The sequence below is a fragment of the Rhipicephalus microplus genome, chromosome 3, assembly GCF_043290135.1.
Source record: "Rhipicephalus microplus isolate Deutch F79 chromosome 3, USDA_Rmic, whole genome shotgun sequence".
Taxonomy (NCBI): domain Eukaryota; kingdom Metazoa; phylum Arthropoda; class Arachnida; order Ixodida; family Ixodidae; genus Rhipicephalus; species Rhipicephalus microplus.
In genome coordinates this window covers 63,803,806-63,825,464 of record NC_134702.1, presented here as the reverse complement: position 1 = coordinate 63,825,464, position 21,659 = coordinate 63,803,806, and the positions used below count along the sequence as shown (strand labels likewise).

The 21,659-nt window shown below is 45.4% G+C and overlaps 1 protein-coding gene across 2 annotated transcripts in view; it reads left to right on the top strand.

Annotated features, from left to right (window-relative positions):
- LOC119161207 (cytochrome P450 3A41-like) overlaps nucleotides 1-21,659 on the top strand; it is a 52,106-nt gene that overhangs the window by 14,437 nt on the left and 16,010 nt on the right. For both annotated transcript variants that reach the window (XM_075889649.1, XM_075889648.1), the window contains exons 3-8: nucleotides 111-163; nucleotides 2,294-2,390; nucleotides 7,753-7,872; nucleotides 8,859-8,947; nucleotides 10,681-10,826; nucleotides 19,021-19,136. In XM_075889649.1, coding sequence (XP_075745764.1) covers nucleotides 111-163; nucleotides 2,294-2,390; nucleotides 7,753-7,872; nucleotides 8,859-8,947; nucleotides 10,681-10,826; nucleotides 19,021-19,136 — 621 coding nt within the window. The remainder of the gene's footprint in view (nucleotides 1-110; nucleotides 164-2,293; nucleotides 2,391-7,752; nucleotides 7,873-8,858; nucleotides 8,948-10,680; nucleotides 10,827-19,020; nucleotides 19,137-21,659) is intronic.

The following is a 21,659-nucleotide window of genomic DNA, read 5'->3' as shown; positions in this document are numbered from 1 at the left end:
GGTTGTGTTATATGTCTAGCAACTTGATAGCATTTTCCGATAAAGCAGGTCTTCCCATTTACATCAGTGCAAGAATATCACCTTGAATACAATGAATGCCCTTGTTGCAGCCGCTCAACGATGTAGCCCGCCGTGCCTATATTCGACATGGTCGTGTGTACGGGTAAGTAAACCTAACGACATTTTCTTTAGTTTTCAGCGTTCCCATCGCAGTCACACGTGAACCGTAGTACGCGTCCTCCATCTTCCCTTGAGGTAGAGGCGTTATTTTCAAGAATCGAGATTATAGCCACGCTCAGTGCACATCGTTAGCTCAGCTTTCGAAATACATTTAAGGAAAGCTTCACACTTGTAAGAACCTGGGATAACAAAAATGTTTGGCAGTGCTAGCAAGTTATAGTTTTGTACTCGAGCGTAGAAGTAGCGCGTGGACGCACGGGCATAACAGAACCGAAAAAGACAACACAGTGCCTAAACTGCTGGAGCGGCCTTTCAACAAGCGTCAAGATCTTTCGAAGCATTCTGCTTCCAAGGACGCCGGGACAACATTAGTGACGCTATTCAAGCATACTAACCAATGATCACAATGCTGATGTAGTGTTACCATCGCGCTGAGGCTGCTGCACTGCCCTTTGAATCCGTGTGGATATAGAGCTTCAAAGTTGCATACCTTACTCATTTTGAAGGTTGGTATGTGGGGTTTAACGTCTCAAAACTACCATATGATTATGAGAGACGCCGTAGTGGAGGGCTCCGGAAATTTTGACCACCTGGGGTTCTTTAACGTGCACCCAAATCTGAGCACACGGGCCTACGACATTTCCGCCTCCATCGGAAATGCAGCCGCCGCAGCCGGGATTCGAACCCGCGACCTGCGGTCATTTTGAAGGTGGCAGAGGAGCAGTACTTTTCAAATTTTTTGCATACTTTGCAATTGGCTGATGAGATCTGTGGCTCAGTGCAGACAGCGTAAACAAAACATTTTATGATTACCCTCAGCGTGCTCTAATTGTCGACACTTACGAAGAGCAGCTTAACGACGGCCACATGAACAATCTGTGGATAAAAATCCTTCATTACTTACTATAGCTTCTAAGTATCACGTGCATGAAACGCTTGTAGAAATAATTCATATGTGCATAAGGACGTACGGAACACCCGAGGGGTGAGAACGACACGTATTTTCCCGGAGTGCTCACACAATTACTACCGTAATAAAATCTTGTGTAGCAATATTTTCGAACCATAATTGTGACATATGTAGATTATGTTACATTTAGTTTGGCAGGAAAGAAGTTAGTGAGTTTCCTCAGATGCTAACTTCTATATATACTGAACTTATATATACTACACTCTCAGTAGAGAAAAGAGGGGGGGGGAAGAGAGTTTATGTTTGGAAGAAGGAAAAGAAAAGAAAAGTGAGCCCTGCAACTGTCTGCATCAGGGTGCGACACCTCAGCAGTAGCTCACAAGGAATGGGGGTGAGGAGTGATTAAAAGGATAGGAATAAAAGTGTAGAGAAAGAGAAAGAGAGATGAGGTAAGCGAGAGCGCGACGACATATTGAAGGGATAGGAGAGATAGGAAAGATGGAAACACGGTCGCAGGAGTCCGGGATGGGGCACCACTTGCGAGAGCTCTTTTCGGCGTCAGGAGATGGCGTAGAGCAAGTCCAGTCGGTCAGAGCTACACTGTCGTCGGAGGTCGGCGTCAGGAGATGACGTAGGGCGAGCCCAGTCGGCCAGAGCTAGGGCGAGCCCAGTCGGCCAGACCTACGCTGACGTCGGAGATCACGAGGGCATAACCGGTCGGCACGGAATCCAGCGAGCGAGTCCAGTAGAAAAGAAAGATGTGCATGTGAACACATTATGACAGTGTGAACTGCTGCAAGGAAACTATACATTGGCATGATATTTCCACTGGTTTCAGAGGGCTATTTCTAGTGCTGATTGTCCATTTCTCGGTACCACTCAGTATAATTACTTTATTTTATTTTTCGCTACAGAACATATTGATGAGGAGTAGCCGAGGCAATATGGGCCTCAACGTCTCCACAGCAAAGCCGTTAGAACAGAACAGAACAGAGACATCTCGCTGACAAGGATTGATGTAATAACATGCATGTTGGAGCTATTCGACAAAGTTGACTCAGGTGCCATGGCGACGGTCTCCTCATCTTGACTTTTCACACGAGTCGTTATTCTGTAATCCGCGTAAAGAAAATTTGGGATATGCCCCATATGCCCATGTATATTGAAGCCAAATAAAAAAAAACAATGACTGATTCTTTACAGCTCCTACCAGGGTACAGTGCCAACCCTAGTGGTTGGCGATGCAGACATCTTGCGCGAGATCCTCGTGACGAAATTCAAGAACTTTTCGGACAGGTCGGTAAGTGCCAATAAAAAAACGAGAGAGAAAGAAATGGTAGTGTAGGAAAAGAAGAGACGTCAAATAGTTTACGACAAACATATTGCTACCTTATACACGGGGACCTGTATAGGGTAGTAAGAAGCGCGAAAAGTTTTCTGTTCAGAACTATAGGCCTATCTGTATCCCCGCCTTTTTTGGTAAAGTAATCAAAAAACTATTCCACATAAGAATATGAGTTATTTGAAAAAAAAGTTTAACGTTTTGTCTTCACAACAATTTGGAATTTGTTCAGGATATTCGACTGGGCTGGCACTAATCACCCTAATTTAAAAAATTAAACAAGCCTTTGACAGAGGACTACTCGTGGGATCTGTTTTTATTGGTTTGACGAAGGCTTTCGACACAATAAATCATCGCATACCACTTGAAAAACTGGAATCTTTCGGCATGTCTGGCCCTCCTCTAAGCTTTATTAAAAGCTACCTCACTAATCCGTCTCAAACGGTACACGTAAATGGTTATCTTTCTTATCCCAAGTTCATTCACATAGGTGTGCCACAGGGATCAATTTCGGGCCCACTATTATTTTTTATGTTTAATATTGACCTGCTTACCATTTTTACTAGGACCAAGTGCATACTCTACGCTGACCATATAACCATTTTTACATCATCTAAATCAGTTTCTACGCTCCATACCGACCTCAACACAGATTTACATTACATAACTCTATGATGCCAGAGAAATCAGCTGCAGATAAATGCAACCAAAACCGTCTTTATCTCATTCTCCGTGAATTTCACTTGATTTACCACCATCTCTTCACATCGGTAATAACGTCATAAACATTTTTCCTGATGCACGGTTTCTTGGCGTCATCTTAGATACCGAACTAAAATTTCATAAACATGCCGTTTTACTCATAAAAAAGATTGCATTTGGAAATAATGTTATCATCAAGACACGTACGTATTTCCCACCTCACGCCATACGTTTCTTGCATTTTGCCTACATTCACAGTCATATTTCGTATTGTGTATCATCTTGGGCCAACACTTACATCACGCACATTGCACGACAGAAGCGACTGCGTAATTAAGCGATTAGACTAATGACTTTTAGACCATTTTATTCTTACTGTAGCTCATTGTTTCTAACGCTTAGCATACTATCATTAAGACAACTAGTTCACCACAGATTGTCAATAGTAGCATATAGGCTCATCACGCATGATATTGTCATTGCATGCATTGATCATCATCATTTAACTAACAGCAATATTACCAGGGTTTCCCGGAGCAATACACTTTTTTTACCAGCACTAAGAACGAACTACGGCAAGTTCACAACCTTGTTTTCAAGCATAGCAATTTAGAATTCATTGCCCTTCGAAATAAAATCATCGCACAAAATTCATATTTTCACCTTGTGCAGCAAAAAAAATTTTTCTTCAGGAATTCATAAAATGAACTGATTTGTGTATTTAACTGTTGGTAGCTTTCAACAGTTAAGTGTTAGTTCTATATTAGCATTTGCCTTTCTACAACTTACGCAACTGACGAAAGAGTAGTTGCATTTGTCATGCACAGTTCTTTAATTATGCTTTGTTCTAGTTTTATCCCCTGCTATTGATAATTTTATGTCTAGTTTTATTGCTATTATTACCATCATGTTATGTAATATTTGTATTATTCTTGTTAATTAGGTTCATTAGTCTTTGCTCACAAATTCGCACCTTTTGCTGCACTTTTTTGTAGTTACCCCATTCATGTCGTCATAGAAGGTCCCCCCGCCAGTTTCCATGAAACTTTGGGACCTCCTCCTGTACTATTTCAGCCATGTAACCGAATGTGAAATATGTAATAAACTTGACTTGACTTGACTAAACGTGATAGGGGAAACTTCACGAAAGGAAGAGAGGAAAGAGGAGGGTACAACACAACTAGGCCAACACAGCCAGTCACAGCTCGTTACTAACGAGCTGTGACTGGCTGTGCTGGCCTGCTTCGTGACATATCTATCAAGTGGTTCGTGACATATCTGTCACAACCACTTGTTTTTTTTTTACTTTTTTTAAAAGCGAAGCACCAAGGAAAAAAATTGCCCGCAGCTTCCCTCGGGGGAACACTGAGGAGGATGCGGACCATATAATTGGTTAACGGGGTGTTAAAGTGCGACTTACTTAGGTCGATGGCTAAATTGGTTAACGTGGTTGTGAAATGGGGTGTTAAATTGCGACTTACTTGGGTCGATGGCTAAATTGGTTAACGTGGTTGTAGGAGGGGGTGTTAAATGAGTGAACACGTACACACGTATGCGAAAGGGCGGCGCTGGTCGAATGGACGTCGATCATTGTGTTTGTGGATTCGTTGGAATTCATTTCACCGCGACCTTGGACGTCGACGTGCCGTACAAACCAACCGACGAGCGGCAACTGAGCGAGCGAGCGCCGACCTTGAGTATATATACAGCACGACGGCGCATGCACTGTCAGCTGTTGAATGTTCTCGAAGCGCGACGCCACATGCGCGTCCACTGGAGAAGCAGGAGAATTGTAGATGTCGAACGCGGTGTGTAGAGGAGGAAGGGTGCACAGATGGTGGAGGAGTGAAGCGCGCGCGGTGTGTAGAGGAGGAAGGGATGCACAGATGGTGGAAGAGTGGGCGACGGCGCGACGGCGCATGCGCGCGCGTCAGCTGTCGAATGTTCGAGAAGCGGTGCGGACGGCGCGGACGGCGCGGACGGCGCACTACAAGGCGCGAGTATAAGATGCTCCGCATCTAAAAGAACGTCAATGACATTTCGCGCAAGGAAAGAAAAAAACTCAGTTATATTGAGTGAAAGAATTCGTTGTTTACAAAAGAGACAGCACATTTCTGCTGCGGAGTATCTTTTGAGCTATATGCAGTTAGTTAGTTGCTGGGGTTTAAAGACTCCAGACCACGATGTGATTATGAGAGACGCAGTCATCGAGGACTCCGGAAATTTAGACCATCTGGGGAAGCGCACCTAAATATCAAGCATTTTCGCCTCCGTCGAAATTGCGCCCGCCGCGGATGCGATCCCGCGATCTGCGGGTCAGCAGCCAAGTGCCTTAGCCACTAGACCACCACGGTGGGTAAGAAGAGGAATGTATCAATAAACCGATGCAGTCGCAATGCCTGCACGAAAGATTTACATCACACAGAAACTACAGAAGCATATTTTTATATTTCTCCCCAGCACCTGCTTCACATTTATGCGGCAAACTGAAGTTTCGTCAACACGGAAATAATGCATATTCAAGCATCATAAAGCTTACTTTGCATATCTGCAATCTAGCCAAGTGCGTACATGTGAACTATGACCGATGAACTTATGGAGGTGACCCTAGTTTTAAATAAGTTCTCTTGAAATAAATATCTCCATAGGCACCGTCTGGTTCACTAGACGTAGAGGAGGAATCAGAAGATTCCAGGCTGCCCTCCCATAGGAAAACACTGAATAGTAGGTTGAAAACTTCTGACCCCCCCCCCCCCCCCCTGTGCGTGGAGCCACAGCATTGCTGACCACTACTTACGCATGCGAGGTCATTTTCGTTATCATTTGTTACCGGTACAATGGCGAACAGCCATCAAACTTTCTTCGTATGTTCCTGTGCATTCAAGAAAAAGAAGGAAAGAGATAACGAAAAGATAGGGAAGTTAACCCGATGAAGTCTCCCACGTGTCACCTTATACAAGGAAGTCTATCTATCTATCTATCTATCTATCTATCTATCTATCTATCTATCTATCTATCTATCTATCTATCTATCTATCTATCTATCTATCTATCTATCTATCTATCTATCTATCTATCTATCTATCTATCTGCCTGTCTGCCTGTCTGTCTGTCTGTCTGTTTGTCTGTCCGTCTGTCCGTCTGTCTGTCTGTTTGTCTGTCCGTCTGTAGGTCGGTCTGTCCGTTCGTTCGTCCGTCCGTCCCTCCGCCCACCTGCCTGCCTGTCTGTCTGTCTGTCTGTCTGTCTGTCTGTCTGTCTGTCTGTCTGCCTGTCTGTCGGTCTGTCCGTCTGTCCGTCTGTCTATCTGCTTGTCTGTCCGTCTGTAGGACGGTCTGTCCGTTCGTTCGTCCGTCCGTCCGTCCCTCCGCCCGCCCGCCCGCCCGCCTGTCTGTCTGTCTGTCTGTCTGTCTGTCTGTCTGTCTGTCTGCCTGTCTGTCTGTCTGTCTGTCTGTCTGTCTGTCTGTCTAGCCACCTACAACGTTTAGCTCTTCTAGATGTTTCAATGTTAGTATCGATATAAAAATTCGTATGCCATGCCACAACATGACTGTATTATGAGCCTAACTGGCTACTCGTAACATGAAAATCATGACATGTATGTTATGAATGCCATGATTTGCATTTCATGGTCTTGCTGTTTCTGCGGTGGTTTCGTTCACCTGACATATTGCAAAACTGGTATGGTATGACATGACTGCATGGCAAACATAAGTGACAATCCTTAATGAGAAAATCATGACATGTAAGTCATAAGTCTTGACTACACGCCATGCTCATGGTGTGCTCGCGGTCGTTTCGCTAGCTTCACATATAACAAATTTGGTATTACGGCACGTGAATGAATGACGAAGGTATGTGACTGGTTCAAATGGGATAATCATGAGATGCGTGTCATTTAAGAACAAGAATAAATTCTACGCTCATAGTGGACTCATGGCCGTTTTGCTAGCTTCACATGTACAAAATTTGCTTTTTCGTCACGTGAGTGGATGAGGAAAGTAAATAACACATCCAATAATAATAATAATGACATGTCTGTCATGTATAACATGATTACATGCTACGCTCATAGCGCGCTCACGGCCGTTTCGCTAGCTCCACATATATCGAATTTGGTATCACGTGACGTGAATGGATGATGAACACAAAGGCCCGGCGCAAACATAATGGTCATGACATGGAAGCGATGTATGGCATAATTTACATCTGAATCGCAACGTTGTCCTTATTTTAAAATCACATATCAACCTTCCTCATTCGTGCTTCACATATTCCCACTATACGTGGGATCTGCCAATTTTCTTCTATGTTCTGGTAGTGAGAGGGTGAAGTGTTAGGAATCGGAATGTGTCCTACTTCATAGATTTAAAAGAGAACAAAATAAGCAGAAATTTCATGTTTAAGAGGTTGCGTAAAATTCAAAGATGAATGTGCTTCGGCTATGGGAACTACAACGAGCTTATAGACCACAGCGGTTTTCGTGTGACCCCGAGGGGCTTCTCACTCTATTACGAAAGACAACGCAGGATTTGTCTCGGTCCGTGTAACCGAAAGCAGTTAACAATGTGAAGAGTAAGCCTGTCGGAATATATATAGTCCACCTTTCACTAAATGCAGCTATCTCAGACAGTGGGAAGTGATGTCTGGAAGAAGTCTATCATGAACCTTTCTGGTGATGAGTGGAAGAAAGCGCGAGCCATCTTCACTCGGGCTCTTACTCCAAGCAAGTTTAAGATGGTAAGTATGTAGAAAGCTCTAAAATATTCAATAGTGCAGACAACTGTTATATAAGACATTTCACTCTTTTATCTCTAAATATTGTGCCAACTTCGAAAAGTGTCCTATCTTACTCGAGGCGTTTTCGTCTACTGAATCGTTATAAAGAACGTGCAGCTTTTTTGTGTTCTTCGTACTAAGTTGGCATTGCAACGCATGTCATACCTTCATCAGAATGGATAGCGGAATGAGTTGGTGCACTTTCATTCTGCATTAAATAAATAGGGCTAAGAGTGACGACGAGCGAAAAATGAGAAACTTGAACGCTCATGAAAAACGGCGCCCGAGTTTGTCATAGCTCCGCGGCTATTTGAATAGATTCATGGATTAAAAGCTATGTTGTATATCCTGAGCGGCTGGGTGCTGGTCATACTAATAAGGGGAAGAATTGGCCAATACTTTTTTGCATAGGTTTGTTTCTTTTTTTTTCATTGTTCCTCCAGTTTCGCTTATGATGTCACCAACTTCGGATGTGGGAGCGATTCTGCCCCACTGACAAGGTTAGCGTAAGACTTGAAAAATTGAATTGCTGCACAAACTTGAAGAAAAAACAAGAGAGACAGGAAAGAGTGCAGTCTTTCCTGTCTCTCTTGTTTTTTTCTTCAAGTTTGTGCAGCAATTCAATTTTTCAAGTATGAACCAACTAGTCTGCAAAAAAGTATTGCTTTAGCGTAAGACATTTTAGCGAATGCGGGTCTATATTTGGGGTTTCATTACAAGCGATCGCGTGGCAGGCAATGATAATATTCACTATTTTAAGAGGCATTAAATCGAACTCTAATACCAAGGAATGCAGGTCTGCAAACAATATTTATGCAGTAAGTAATAAGAGTAGAAGCAGCAATGACAACAACGGCACTAAAAGTTACGTCTACATTCGAAGATTGTGCCTTGTTCTCCGGATTGGAAGCACTGTTTCTGTACGCCTCTTTCAATCGCAATCACAGATTTTGGCCAAGATAAAACCCATTGCTGGAAGGATGACTTCAAGAGTCATAGATGCGGCAGCCGAAAAGAAGCCTGTGAACTTCTCCGAGTGAGTTGTCAGCTTTCCGGGAACCTTTTCGTTAACGTGGCATATGTATCTTTATAGGGGTCATAAAGCACCCTTCAAAATGGGTGAAAAGAAAAAAAAAGCACTGCGGAAAGCAGACATGGCTGTGAACTGCTCAGCCATGCAGCCGTGCGTGCCGCGTATAAATGCTACAAACGGTTCGCGAAGTTCCTGTTTTTTAGGTGCCCTTTTTCAAAACAGGCCAGTGTTCCCTGCGTAAAAATATGGCGTCCACATCTTTTTACGCTTCTAAAACCACAATCAGGCTGATGAAATGTGGGTTTTAACGTCACAAAATAACAATATAAATATGAGAGACGTCGTAGAGGAGGGCTCCGAAAAATTTGACCACTTGGGGTTCTTTAACGTGAATCCAGATCTGAGCACATAGGCCTACAGCATTTTCTCCTCCATCAAAAACGCAGCCGCCGCAACCGGGATTTGGTCCCGCGAACTGCGGGTCCGCAGCCGAGTACTTTAGCCACTAGACCACCGCGGTGGGGCGCAACCACAATCATGAACAGGTTTGTATTTGCCTAGTGTTTTTGAAGGAAAGATTACTAAAAAGGCAGCTCATTCATAAGTAGGCTGCTACAAGGCATTCGCGCGAGAATTAGAGTGCGTAATGTTTCTACAATAAGTAATTTGTATTTGACTAGTTCAACTAGGCCGTGCTAGATGGACCCAACTAACCATGGGATAACTACACCATTGAACCGCTCGCGCCATTCCTCGTATAGTAACGCCATGGTGTCCTTTTTCTGTGAATGAAACAGAAATAAACAACTAGCCTCTTAACACATGTTGTAATGCACGTGAAGGTCGTTTTCTATGGCAACTTGTTTCTTTACTAGTTATTATTAATGACATTTGTGACTTGACGTCACTGGGATCATTTTAAAATGTCCCAGTCGTGGCGCATATGGTGACATGCTTTTACTTTGGTTTCTAAATCAGTAGAGCCCTACTTTTGGTAACCCTGACACTTCCGATGCTCTCATACATTGATATTTCACTCTGAAGTAAGTTTTTACTGCCCTTTAGTGTCCGTTCATGAAAGGAAATCTGGTAATCGGGTAATTTTTTGTTCAATAAAGTGCCTTTGGTGATTTATGGCCGTGCATGTGAAACCAAAGCTGGAAGACGCGTATTAGGGTGCGTCACCCAGCTCAGCAAGGAATGAAAGATTTGTATGTGGCATTGATTAGAATTTATAGCAGTCTACAGCATATAATAATTTTTCACCATGTACAATGAGGAGTCATGTGCATCTATACATTTAGGTGTCAGGTGTCAGTCATTTGCATACAGTTTGCTGACGTTCGAATCCATTAAGAACACTCCCCACAAAGACTGCCCTTACCAGAAGTTCATTCATATAAAGTGCGTCTTAAGGAAGTAAGGGAATATCGCTCACACGATGAAACTCTTTCCTTGTTATCTGCATAGGCTTTGACGCACTCTGGTTTAAACGTGGTGGTTTGGTCTAGTTAGCCCTCCATTTCCCAGGATATTAACAGCACGATAAGAAATGAAACGTAATCGAAGGACAAAACAAGAGAGCATAGACAACTAAAAATCATTATTTCGCTATGTAAACGTATAAGTAAAGGCATAAATCCAGAGCAGTGCTGAAGCACTGCTGCACAATAAACAATGTAAAAGAGAGCCGACAGTTTTTTTGTGGAAGAGTCATAACGTATCTTTGTTTACAGGCTTGCCAGCAACGTGGCTTTCGACACCGCAGCTGCTCTTAACTACAGTGTCGACACGTACAGTGAGGTCGACAAGGACCACACCATTATGAAGTGTCTTGAAAATATCGCCATGGGGCCCAGTGGCTGGAGGATCGTGATGATGTGTGAGTTATTGTTTTTGTGTTATTGCGACACAGCAAATATATCGATTTGATGTCGGTGGCACTCTCGCGCCGACACACACACACACACACACACACACACACACACACACACACACACACACACACACACACACACACACACACACATATATATATATATATATATATATATATATATATATATATATATATATATATATATATATATATATATATATATATATATATATATATATATATATATATATATATATATTATTCACAGAAAAGTCAAAACAGACACGTGTGCGAAGGAGTTTTATTAACGTTTCGCTTCGCTCGGGGTCCGAGCTTCATCAAAATGAAGTGTGTAGCAACATTGCTGTTAATATATACATGTCCATATCAAGCACAATGAAGGCACGCTAACCGCAACTGTTACATAAACGTCATCGTTGAAAATGTGTGTGAACAGCTCAAGAGAATCGCTGACGCAAATGACACAGTGACGATGCTAAATGTATACACGTGTAAGAAAAAAAGTAAAATCGGAAATCTGAAAGCACTAAAATGCAAAGGCACAAGAACTTTACAGTTCAATGAACAATGTAAGTACACCTATTTCCAGTTAATAGATTACAGAGACAAACAACCTAATTTGCCAGCGCTTACATTTAAACCAAACGCGATGGTTTCAAACTTGTGAATTAGGAAGGATTCCCGGGCTCTCTTGTCATAATTATATCGAAAGCCAGATTCAAGTAACGTGACCTTGAGGTTATTAAAAAAATTGACCGGGAAGATGCACATGTTTTGATAAGGGCAGGTTCAGCAACGTGTTAGCGTGAGATTTTTTTATTGTTAAATCGTTTCCGGAAAGGACCTTCTACTTGTCCGATGATGCTGTTTGCCGCATATTGTACATTCAAGTATATAAATTATCTTTTTGGTGAGACAGTCGAAGTCACCTTTAATTTTTAAACGAAATGTTGAAGACGTACTGGCGACCTGTTGGGAAGTGCACATATGGGGACATACCTTACAACGTGGCTTGTGGCATGGATGGCATATGATGGCGTTTGGGCGGGCGATCTAAGGTAATAATGAAGATGATAGTATGTCGCGAAAGTTTCTAGTTCGGCGGTGCACTTCTCGGGGTGGTTCAGTAAAGATGTGTTTCAGGCGCTCACTTTAAATGAGAATGTTATGGTGCTTGTTAAGTACAGCCGATACACGTGGGACTGATGCACATTGGGATAGCACTAGGTTTGGCTGAGATGGCTGAGAAGGTGGCTTCGCAATACAAAGAAGCGTTCTGCGGTCACATGTATCTGCGCACTGGATGGCATCGTCAACTAATTGCGGTGGATAATTTTACTTCAACAAAGCGTTTTTAAGTAAAGCGCAATTTTGTTTTTAAAAATCGGATGGGTTAGAGCAGATTCTTTTGAAACGTAACGATTGGCTATACGGAATGGTGGTCTTGCAGTGTTTAACGTGGCTGCTGTCGAAATTCAAATATCGTTGTCAATCTGTCGGCTTTTCATACAGCGTGGTCGACAGTTTGTTGTCTCTAACGAAAAATGTCACATCAAGAATGTTAATGGTGTACGCAGAATACACACGAGAAAACGTTATTGAAGGGTGGGCATTGGTAAACGCATTTATGAATGAAAGAGGCTCCTCTTCACCATGTGGCCATATAAGGAACACGTCGTTAATGAAGCATTTGTAATAAATTGGTTTAAACGTCTGCTTTTTAAAAAACTTGCTCTCCAGGTCGCCCTAGAAAATGTTTGCGTAATTTGTACCTATGCGTGTACCCATTGACGTTCCAATGATTCGGACGTAGTGTGCATCATCAAATTAAAGTTATCAAGATTTAAAATGAGTGTAAGTAGAGTGGCTATTGTGCTGCTGTAAATCGATTTCTCTGCCACCATTTTTTCGTAGGATTCGACGACAGCCCTGATGGCGTCAACGTGCGGAATATTACTATACAGAATCGCAACATCAAGTGTCATTGATAGAGAGCTGTAAGGAATAGTGATGTCAAGCATATCGGACAGGAAGTGAGTAGTGTCTCTCACGAAAGACGGGAATGTAGCCGGGATATCACTGATGCTTGAATCTTCAAAACTGGATAAGTTTTCCGTAACAGTACCTATACCGGAAATTATAGGACGGCCCGGATTGCCTTCCTTATGCATTTTTGGTAGCAGGTAAAAGTGACCAGCTACAGGACTTAGTGGAAAGAGTGAATTAATTGGGTTGTCAGCTATTTTCTTTTCTGTAATTAGGTCTAGAATAGTGCGCTTGACCAGTGACTTATGCTCTTCTGTGGGGTCATGGTCAAGTCGTTTATAAAACGTGGTATCTGCTAGCTGCTTGTGGGCCTTTGTGGTATAATCAGACCTATTCATGACTACAACAGCACCACCCTTATCTGCTGACTTTATGGTAATGTCAGTGCAGGATTACAACGAATTTAGGGCCTTAAGTTCACTAGAAGAAAGATTGCGGTGGTGGAAATGGACGCCTTTTCAATAAACTCCCACAATGTCAAGCTGAACACTTTCTTCAGCTATATTTTGCCGGAGTTTAAAAATATGCCGACATATGCAAGGGCGACGCACATGCATGTTCCTGACTGTTGTCTGAAGCGAGTCGGAGGATTTTTTGTGCTAATTATTTGCTTAATTAGGCCACTTTTATTAACTAACTTTCTAAACAATGCAAATGCGCAAGAAATTACTGTTTGAATTTTGTAGATTGTTCTGTATAACCTTTCAGAAAAATATTTTTTATAGAGCGGTATCGCAAGTGTGACTTCTCACTCTACCACGAAAGGTCACCGTAGACCTATGTGTGTATATATGAATATTGTCGCCTTCGTCTTTTTCGCGGGACGCACGTGACATTTGCCTCCCTCCAAAAATGGCATCGTCCCAATGCGCAGCCAAGGCACTCTACTTATAAAAACGCGCATATGCACCGGCACCCACAGGACAAACGAGAGTTAGCTGGACAAGTTTGGTTTCATACGGATGACATGCACGATTTCGGGTGAGCAGTTTCGGCGACTGGAACTGCAATCGCCGTCGAGAATAACTTCGTAGTTGATATCGTTAAATCGTCGGGTGAGTCGATATGGGCCGAAGTATCGTCGTAATAGCTTTTCTGAAAGTCCGCGTCGACGTATTGGGATCCAGACCCATACCTTGTCGCCTGGTTTGTAGGTTACCAATTTATGTCGTAGGTCGTACCGTTTCGCATCTGTGTTGCTGGTGACAAATACGAACGCGGGCTAGCTGTCGGGCTTCTTCGGCGCGCTGACCAAATTCTTCGGCGTCAGCGTGAGTGTCGTCACACTCGTGCGGCAGCATAGCGTCTAACGTTGTAGTGACTTCGCCCCCGTGTATTAAACTAAACAGCGTCATTCCGGTAGTTTCCTGCCGGGCAGTATTATAGGCGAAGGTCACATAAGGAAAGATTTCGTCCCAGTTCTTGTGTTCTGTGTCGCCATACATGCAGAGCCTGTCTGCGAGGGTCTTATTAAGCCGCTCTGTTAGTCCGTTCGTTTGTGTGTGGTACGCCGTTGTTCTCCGGTGAGCTGTACCACTGAGCCTGAGAACCGACTCCAAAAGTTCTGCCACGAACGCAGTTCCTCTATCCGTGATGAGAACTGTTGGAGCACCATGCCGAAGGACGACGTTTTCTATGAAGAAATGAGCCGCTTCTGCTGCTGTGGCCCTCGGCATGGCTTTAGTTTCTGCGTAGCGAGACAAGTAATCGGTGGCGACAATGATCCATCTGTTCCCTGTGGTAGAAGTTAATAATGGACCCAGGAAATTCCATCCGATTTAGGCGAATGGCTTTGCTGGTACTTAAACGGAATGTAATAAGCCTGCCGGGTGGTGCTTTGCGTCTTTGACAGTCGGCTCATGTTTGGACGTGATGTTTCACAGCAGCAGGTAGGTTCGGCCAGTAGTAACTGTTTTGCAGACGGAACAATGTTCGAGTGTAACCGAGATGACCGGAGGTGATTTCATCATGGCAGGCTTCCAGAATTTCTTTTCACAGTGATGCAGGGACGACGAGCAAGTATGGGCTGCCGGTGGGAGAAAGGTTTTTCTTGTATAGGACATCGTTCCTTAAACAAAAAGATGGCACTCCTCTCCCAAAAGTCGCGGCACGCCTTCCCGTCGTCGTTCTAAGAAATCGATAAGCGAAAGCAGGTCAGGGTCACTGCGCTGCTCTTGTGAAATAGTGGCCGCGTCGATGACTCCCAAGAATGCGGCGTCCATAGACTCGTCATTAATAGCGGCAGGCTCGACGGGTGACCGCGAGAGACAGTCTGCGTCAGTGTGCTTTTTCCCTGATTTATAAATAATGGTCATATCAAACTCCTGAAGCCGAAGGCTCCAGCGCGCTAAACGGCCGGATGGGTCTTTCAAGTTAGTTAGCCAGCAAAGCGAGTGGCGATCACTGACGACCTTGAATGAGCGGCCGTACAGATACGGTCGAAATTTGAGAACCGCCCAAACCACGGCGAGGCACTCTTTCTCGGTAGTTGAGTAGTTCTCTTCCGTGCGAGAAAGAGCTCTGCTGGCATAGGCAAACTTTCTCGGAGTTATCTTGCCATTGTATCAGTACGGCGCCCAGGCCTACATTGCTTGCGTCGGTGTGAAGTGCTGTTGGCGCTTCCTGGTCAAAGTGCGCAAGAACCGGTGGTGTTTGGAGGTGTTGGCGTAATTCGTTGAACGCTGTTTGTTCCTTTTCGCTCCAAAGAAAGGGGACATCCTCTCGTGTGAGCCGCGTCAGAGGTGCCGCAATAGACGAAAAGTTGGCGATGAATCGTCGGTAATAAGCGCAGAGGCCTGAGAAGCGTCTCACTGCTCTTTTGTCATGCGGTGCGGAAAACTTTGTGACAGCGTCGATTTTGCCCGGGTCAGGTCGAACACCTTCGTGGCTGACTACGTGGCCTAAGAAGCAAAGTTCACTGAAACCGAAATGGCACTTCTCTGACTCTAAAGTCAGGCCAGCCAAACGTATAGCTTGTAGAACTGCGAATAATCGACTTAGGTGTTCCTCGAATGTAGCTGAGAAGACGACAACGTCGTCTAGGTTGACCAAGCATGTCTGCCACATCAGTCCTGATAGCACAGTGTCCATTAAACGCTGAAAAGTGGCTGGCGCTGAGCATAACCCGAATGGAAGCACTCTTAATTCATAAAGACCGTCGGGCGTCACGAAAGCAGTTTTCTCACGGTCTCTCTCGTCGACCTCTATTTGCCAATAGCCACTTCGCAGGTCCATCGATGAGAAATAGCGTGCATGCCGCAGACGATCAAGAGAGTCATCTATGCGTGGGAGTGGGTAGACGTCTTTCTTCGTTACTTGGTTTAACTTGCGGTAATCTATACAGAAACGCAAGCTGCCGTCTTTCTTTTTAACCAATACCACGGGGGATGCCCAGGGACTCTTGGAAGGCTGTATTACGTCATCTTGGAGCATCTTCTGAACTTGCTTTTGGATCTCCTCCCGTTCTTTCGGAGCCACACGGTATGGGTTTTGACGGATCGGTCTCGTATTTTCTTCAACGATGATTCGGTGCCGGGTCAGTGGTGTTTGCTTGATTTTCGACGTGCACGAAAAACAATTTTTGAACTGGTGTATCAGCTCTAGTAGGCGCTGTTTATCGGAGGCTGACAGGGTTGAGCAAATGTTGACAGACAAAGGTCTCGAGGCTGGGATGGTCGCCTCGTGCGGTTGCAAAGCGAAGCAATCTCTGACTTGGTCCACGTAGTCGTAGTAGGCAATCGCGGTGCCCTTCTGGATGTGACGACGCTCGTTGCTGGAATTGGTGATGAGCTTTCTGCCCGCCCATCAATTAGTGCCAGAACGCCTCTCGCTATTGAAGCACCTTGCGTAAGCAACAGAGTGTCTATTCGCTCCGCTATCACCTCATTACGGCACGGCCGTTCGCATAACACCGACACAAGGCAGCAAGATCTCGGCAGGAGCATCACATCATCGGCTACACGTAAACGTTGCAGTTGTTCTTCAGTGGTGGCGTCCAACTAAGGATGGGCGGAAAAGGTGACGATACGTTCTGGATTGTTGACGGCACCGTACTCTCACAGAAAATCCATACTCTAAATCCACTCTTTACAACAGTCCGATAAAATGACAAAAGTGGCGACGAAGTTCGAATCATGGATTACGAGCCGAACGGTGCATTAACCGGTTGGCGTCATTAGCTGCCCACCAGCACTCCTTATGCTCGGCCCACTCCACGGCGTCTTAACCTTCTTAAGGTGGTCGGCGAGCTCTTGTCGCATAATAGAGAAGTCAGCACCAGTGTCAACCAGTGCTGTTACGTTGTGTCCGTCTATAATAACGCTGAGGTCGGCACGTACAAATTCATTGGCATTAGTACTCATGGTTGTCGTCGTCTTCGTCATCACCGTCGTCACGCCTTCTTTGCGTAGAGGCAATGGGGTCTTTTTGGCGTCTCGGCGATCGGCAACCTTGCCCCCGGAGGTCGCGGCAGTTAGTTTCCCTGGCACGGGCTTGGGGAGCGGTTTCTGACGGCGTCCGCATATCTTTGGCGATTCGGGGAATTCTGACCTCGTGCAGGTGAGGGAGACCGCCAGCGATGACTTGGTAAAGACGCTTGATTGGTCGGCAGCTGATCAGCACCATGGTCACGAGGGTCTTCAGAATAAAAGGAAGCGGGCCGAGAACAGTTTCCAAACCGGGTTTCTCGATGACGGCCGTAGCGCGAGATGTGACCTGGTTCGCCGCAGTGGAAACAAAGGGGTCGATGGTCGGCAGTGCGCCACAAGTCGGTCCGACGTACTCGTGGTCGCCGCACAGGTTCCCGCTGCCACCACGACAAGGTAACGGGCCGTGGCTGAAAGGGTGCTTCTTCTGGGGCAGGCGGATGACGGCGGACGGCATCGGCATAGGTCAGTGGACGTGGTTCGGGTGGTGGCGCCGGTGATGAAAAGGCTTGCCATAGTTCCTGGCGCACGATTTCTGCAACAGAAGCAACTGGGGGATCGGTAGACGGAAGGCCGAGGGCCCGAAGCTCTTCCCACAGGATTTGTCGAATGATTTGCCGTAAAGAGTTTTCGGAAACGACAGCGTTTTGAGCGGCGGCACCAACAGGTGTTTGGTCGGGCAGGCGGTCAAAGTGGCGGCATCGTTGCCGGAGCGCCCGCTCAATGACAGTCGCCTCTTTGATGAATTCGTCCACTGTTGTTGGCGGATTTCGTAAACGGCCGGCGAAAAGCGGTTCCTTAACTCCCCGCATCAGGTGACGAACTTTCCTTGCCTCGGGCATGTCGGGGTCAGCCCGGCGAAATAGACGGGCCATATCCTCAGCGAACATGGCGACGCTTTCGTTCGGCTTTTGCATGCGGGCTTCAATCATCTGTTGTGCGAGATCCCGTCGGTCCGCACTCAGGAACGTCTCGAGAAGCTTTTGGCGGAAATTGTCCCAGGTTTGGAAAGTAGGCTCCCTGTTCTCGTACCATGTGCGAGCGCTAATTTCCATTGCGAAGTAGGCACGGCCAAGTTTTTCTTGCACGCTCCAAAGATTCACCACAGTGGTCCACTCGAACTGGTCGAGCCAGTCCTCGACATCTTCATAGGGTTCTCCACGGAAGACTTCGGGAACACGAGGCGTCTCAAAAGTTACCTGGTAAGGGCGAGTCGTCTGGGCCGGAGGAAGATTCGCAGACGTTGAAGGGGCCGCCATGTTGGTAACAGGAGATGCCGTCAAGAGTTCTGGACTTACGCCAAGTAGGCGTCGGCTGAATCGGTGTACTGGAGTCGCAACAAGATGTTGAGGCTCCGGACTGGGTGTACGGTCCCAAACAACGCTTTCTTGCATCAGGTATCAGGCCCCAGCACCTCCACCAGTGTCACGACGTCAAGACAGAGGTCGTACTTGAAGACGCTGAGAAAATAGCAGCGGGTCGGTCTTTTTATTAACCGCGCGCGAAAGAGAGTTCCTCGTCTTTCTCGTTGTTGCGTTCTGCATAAAAGCGTGCAGATGCGCGTATGCGCTGTCGCCTTCGGCTTTTTCGTGGGACGCACGTGACAATATACATATATATATATATAGTTTTGCTATACAACTTGTGAAGAATTGGTCAATTGTCGAATAAGAGATATTGCAATGTTATTTCCAACTTCTTCGCAGTTCTCATGCCAACTTTGTACAAGGCTTTGCAGCCCGATTATCCTCCGAAGTCAAGTACCGATGTATTCAAGGCATTTGTGTCACACGTAATTGAAGACAGGAAGTCGAAGAACAAGGTAAAGTTGTGAACCACAAAACAATTTTTTTTACGCTGCATCACGTTTGGTGCTCTGTCACCCGACCTAAAACCATAGCCATTCTCACAGATAGCAGTACGTTTCTAGACTGTTCATGAGCTGTAGAATAGGAGGCTTAGCGACAGGAAATACAAGGTGGAGCTTACTAAACGGTTACCACAACTATGTAGGGACGTCCTGGTGGCGAATCTCCCTATGCCATGGGTCGTGAGTCCGCGATGTAGGTAGTCGTAGTCGTAGGTAGCCACCTCCACGGCCGCTTTAGAGAAGCGGCACGCGCGCAATCCTCTCAATTGAGGAGGAAATCCGTGCACGTTAATCATAAACGAAAAGATAGTTGCTTCTGATAACTTACGCGCCCTGCCTCTTCCGGCGGCTAGTGGTCGGGTGTACACGGGGGACGCGCGCACGCGTCTCTTTTCGGCGTGCCCCTAACGGCGAGTGTTAAACACTGAGACGCGGCAGGAAGTTAAATATTGAGGAAGCGAAAGGCACAGATCAATTAAAGAGAGGGGCAGGGAGATTAGCCAGACAAGTGTCGATTCGCTTTGCAGCATATGGAATAAATGAATGGAGAATAGAAGAACAGGATCATTTTCGTATATATAGTTCGGTGCAAGTGCTTCTTTCTAATCATATAGCCGGTAATTGGTGTTTTATTGCATGAGTGCGTTAGCTAGTGTGATACACTTTCTAGAATCAATGTTAAATTTTATCAATGTGAAATAAGATGTGCGTCTCAGTGACACGCCGGTCAGCGTGCGTGAGGCAGAAACACAATTTTCCGATATCTGATGACCTAAATTAGGTATTGTTCGCCATTATCTGGTGCAATCGCAACTGCGCACATGTCTTCACGTTTATAAAAAGAAATACTTTATTTTCAAATAAAATCAGCTGCATGTTGATTCTGTATCCTGCCCCCTTCTTTTTTTTTCTTCCGCGTGGGTTGTGTCCTTAAAGGGAAACTCAAGTTAAATAACAGTTTACATGAATGTGAAAGCTCAATGTATGACAACGTCTTAAACAACAACATTATGAACAGCAGTGCCCGATTTACCAAGAAGTTAAGGCGAATGCACAAGAACAGATGCGCTACGCGTAGGACAATTGCACAATCATCCCGATTACGTGAGAGGTACCACATAAAATTCACCGCTAGTAATCGAACTAGCAGCACTAAATAAAGAACCTTCCGTGCAAAAGACGTAATAAAATGCTGCTTGTTCGTTTTTGTTCGATCCTTGAAAAAAAATTGGCAGCATAGCATATCCACGGAGTGAAAATTTTTGGGTCTGAGTGAAAACAGAATTCAGGCTTTTTGTGCAGAAAGCAGGTGTTTTTGCACAAACCCGCATTATTTCTTTATACGGCTGAGGACAGAACAAAAAAAACGCATCATATTAATGTCATGTAGTGGAAGAAATCTCTTTAACGCATGGAACACATCATAGCAGAAGCACAGAATCAAGCCAGGCATAAAAAAAATGGCAGCATATCCACGGAGTGAATGATGGAGAGTGGCGGTGAAGAATTCGTCCGTCCATTTGTTCTTGCTTCCGTCTGTCCATGCGTCCGTCTGTGTGACCGTCCATGCGTCCATCCGCCCGTCCGTGCCTACGTCTGTTCGTGCGTCCGTTTTTGCGTTCGTCCATGCATCCGCCCCGGCGTCCGTTCATGCGCCCATCCACGCATCTGTCTGTGTGTCCGTTCGTCCATCTATTCAACACTCCAAGTACCACCATCTCGCATCTTTTCATTATATATTCCCCATATAGAAGCACCGCCATCCAACGGACATTCCAAAAACTAAACGAGAGGTGGCACACGCACACTTTCCTACGGCTTGCGCTTCGGGTCTACTTCCCACCTTTAACCCCCTCGAGTTCATGGTATATCCTAGTTCACTTTATACATGGTACTGCGGCCCAACGCTCGCTAAACCTTACTAAAACTAAGGAGGTTACACCCAGCGAGTATAACGTAGCAACCCTTTCTTGTCAGATAGTGCTCAATGTACAAGCCAATGGCTGCTAAAGGAGATCGCTGCGTGCGCGGTAACTAAAAGTTGAATGCTCCTGTCTCTCATTCCCTATTAGCAGCCAGGGGGATGTACATTGGGCACTATTTTTATTGTTCAACAACGCACAGAAGAAATCTCTCACTGGCACCACCTTGAAGGTGAAAATGTTATACTTGTTACATACTACAACGGCTACGAGGGACGAGCGGGTGCCGCTATAAGGAGCTTCGCCCCTAAAACTATAGGCCATCTCCCCGCAAGAGAACCCTGATGAGATGCGAGGCAGCAGCAGAGTGCATGGCGTTAATCCGGTTGAAAGGGGCGTCGACGCGGGTGCTGGAAGAACGGTTTGAAGGGAAACTCGATGTAGCGTTTACTCGAGTAAACGTTTGTTTAAAACACAAAGACCCGGGAGGAGAGACGCGTTGAAAACGCTTGCGCTTGGCTTCCTTGCCTCATGTCTCGTCGGTGTTACTCAC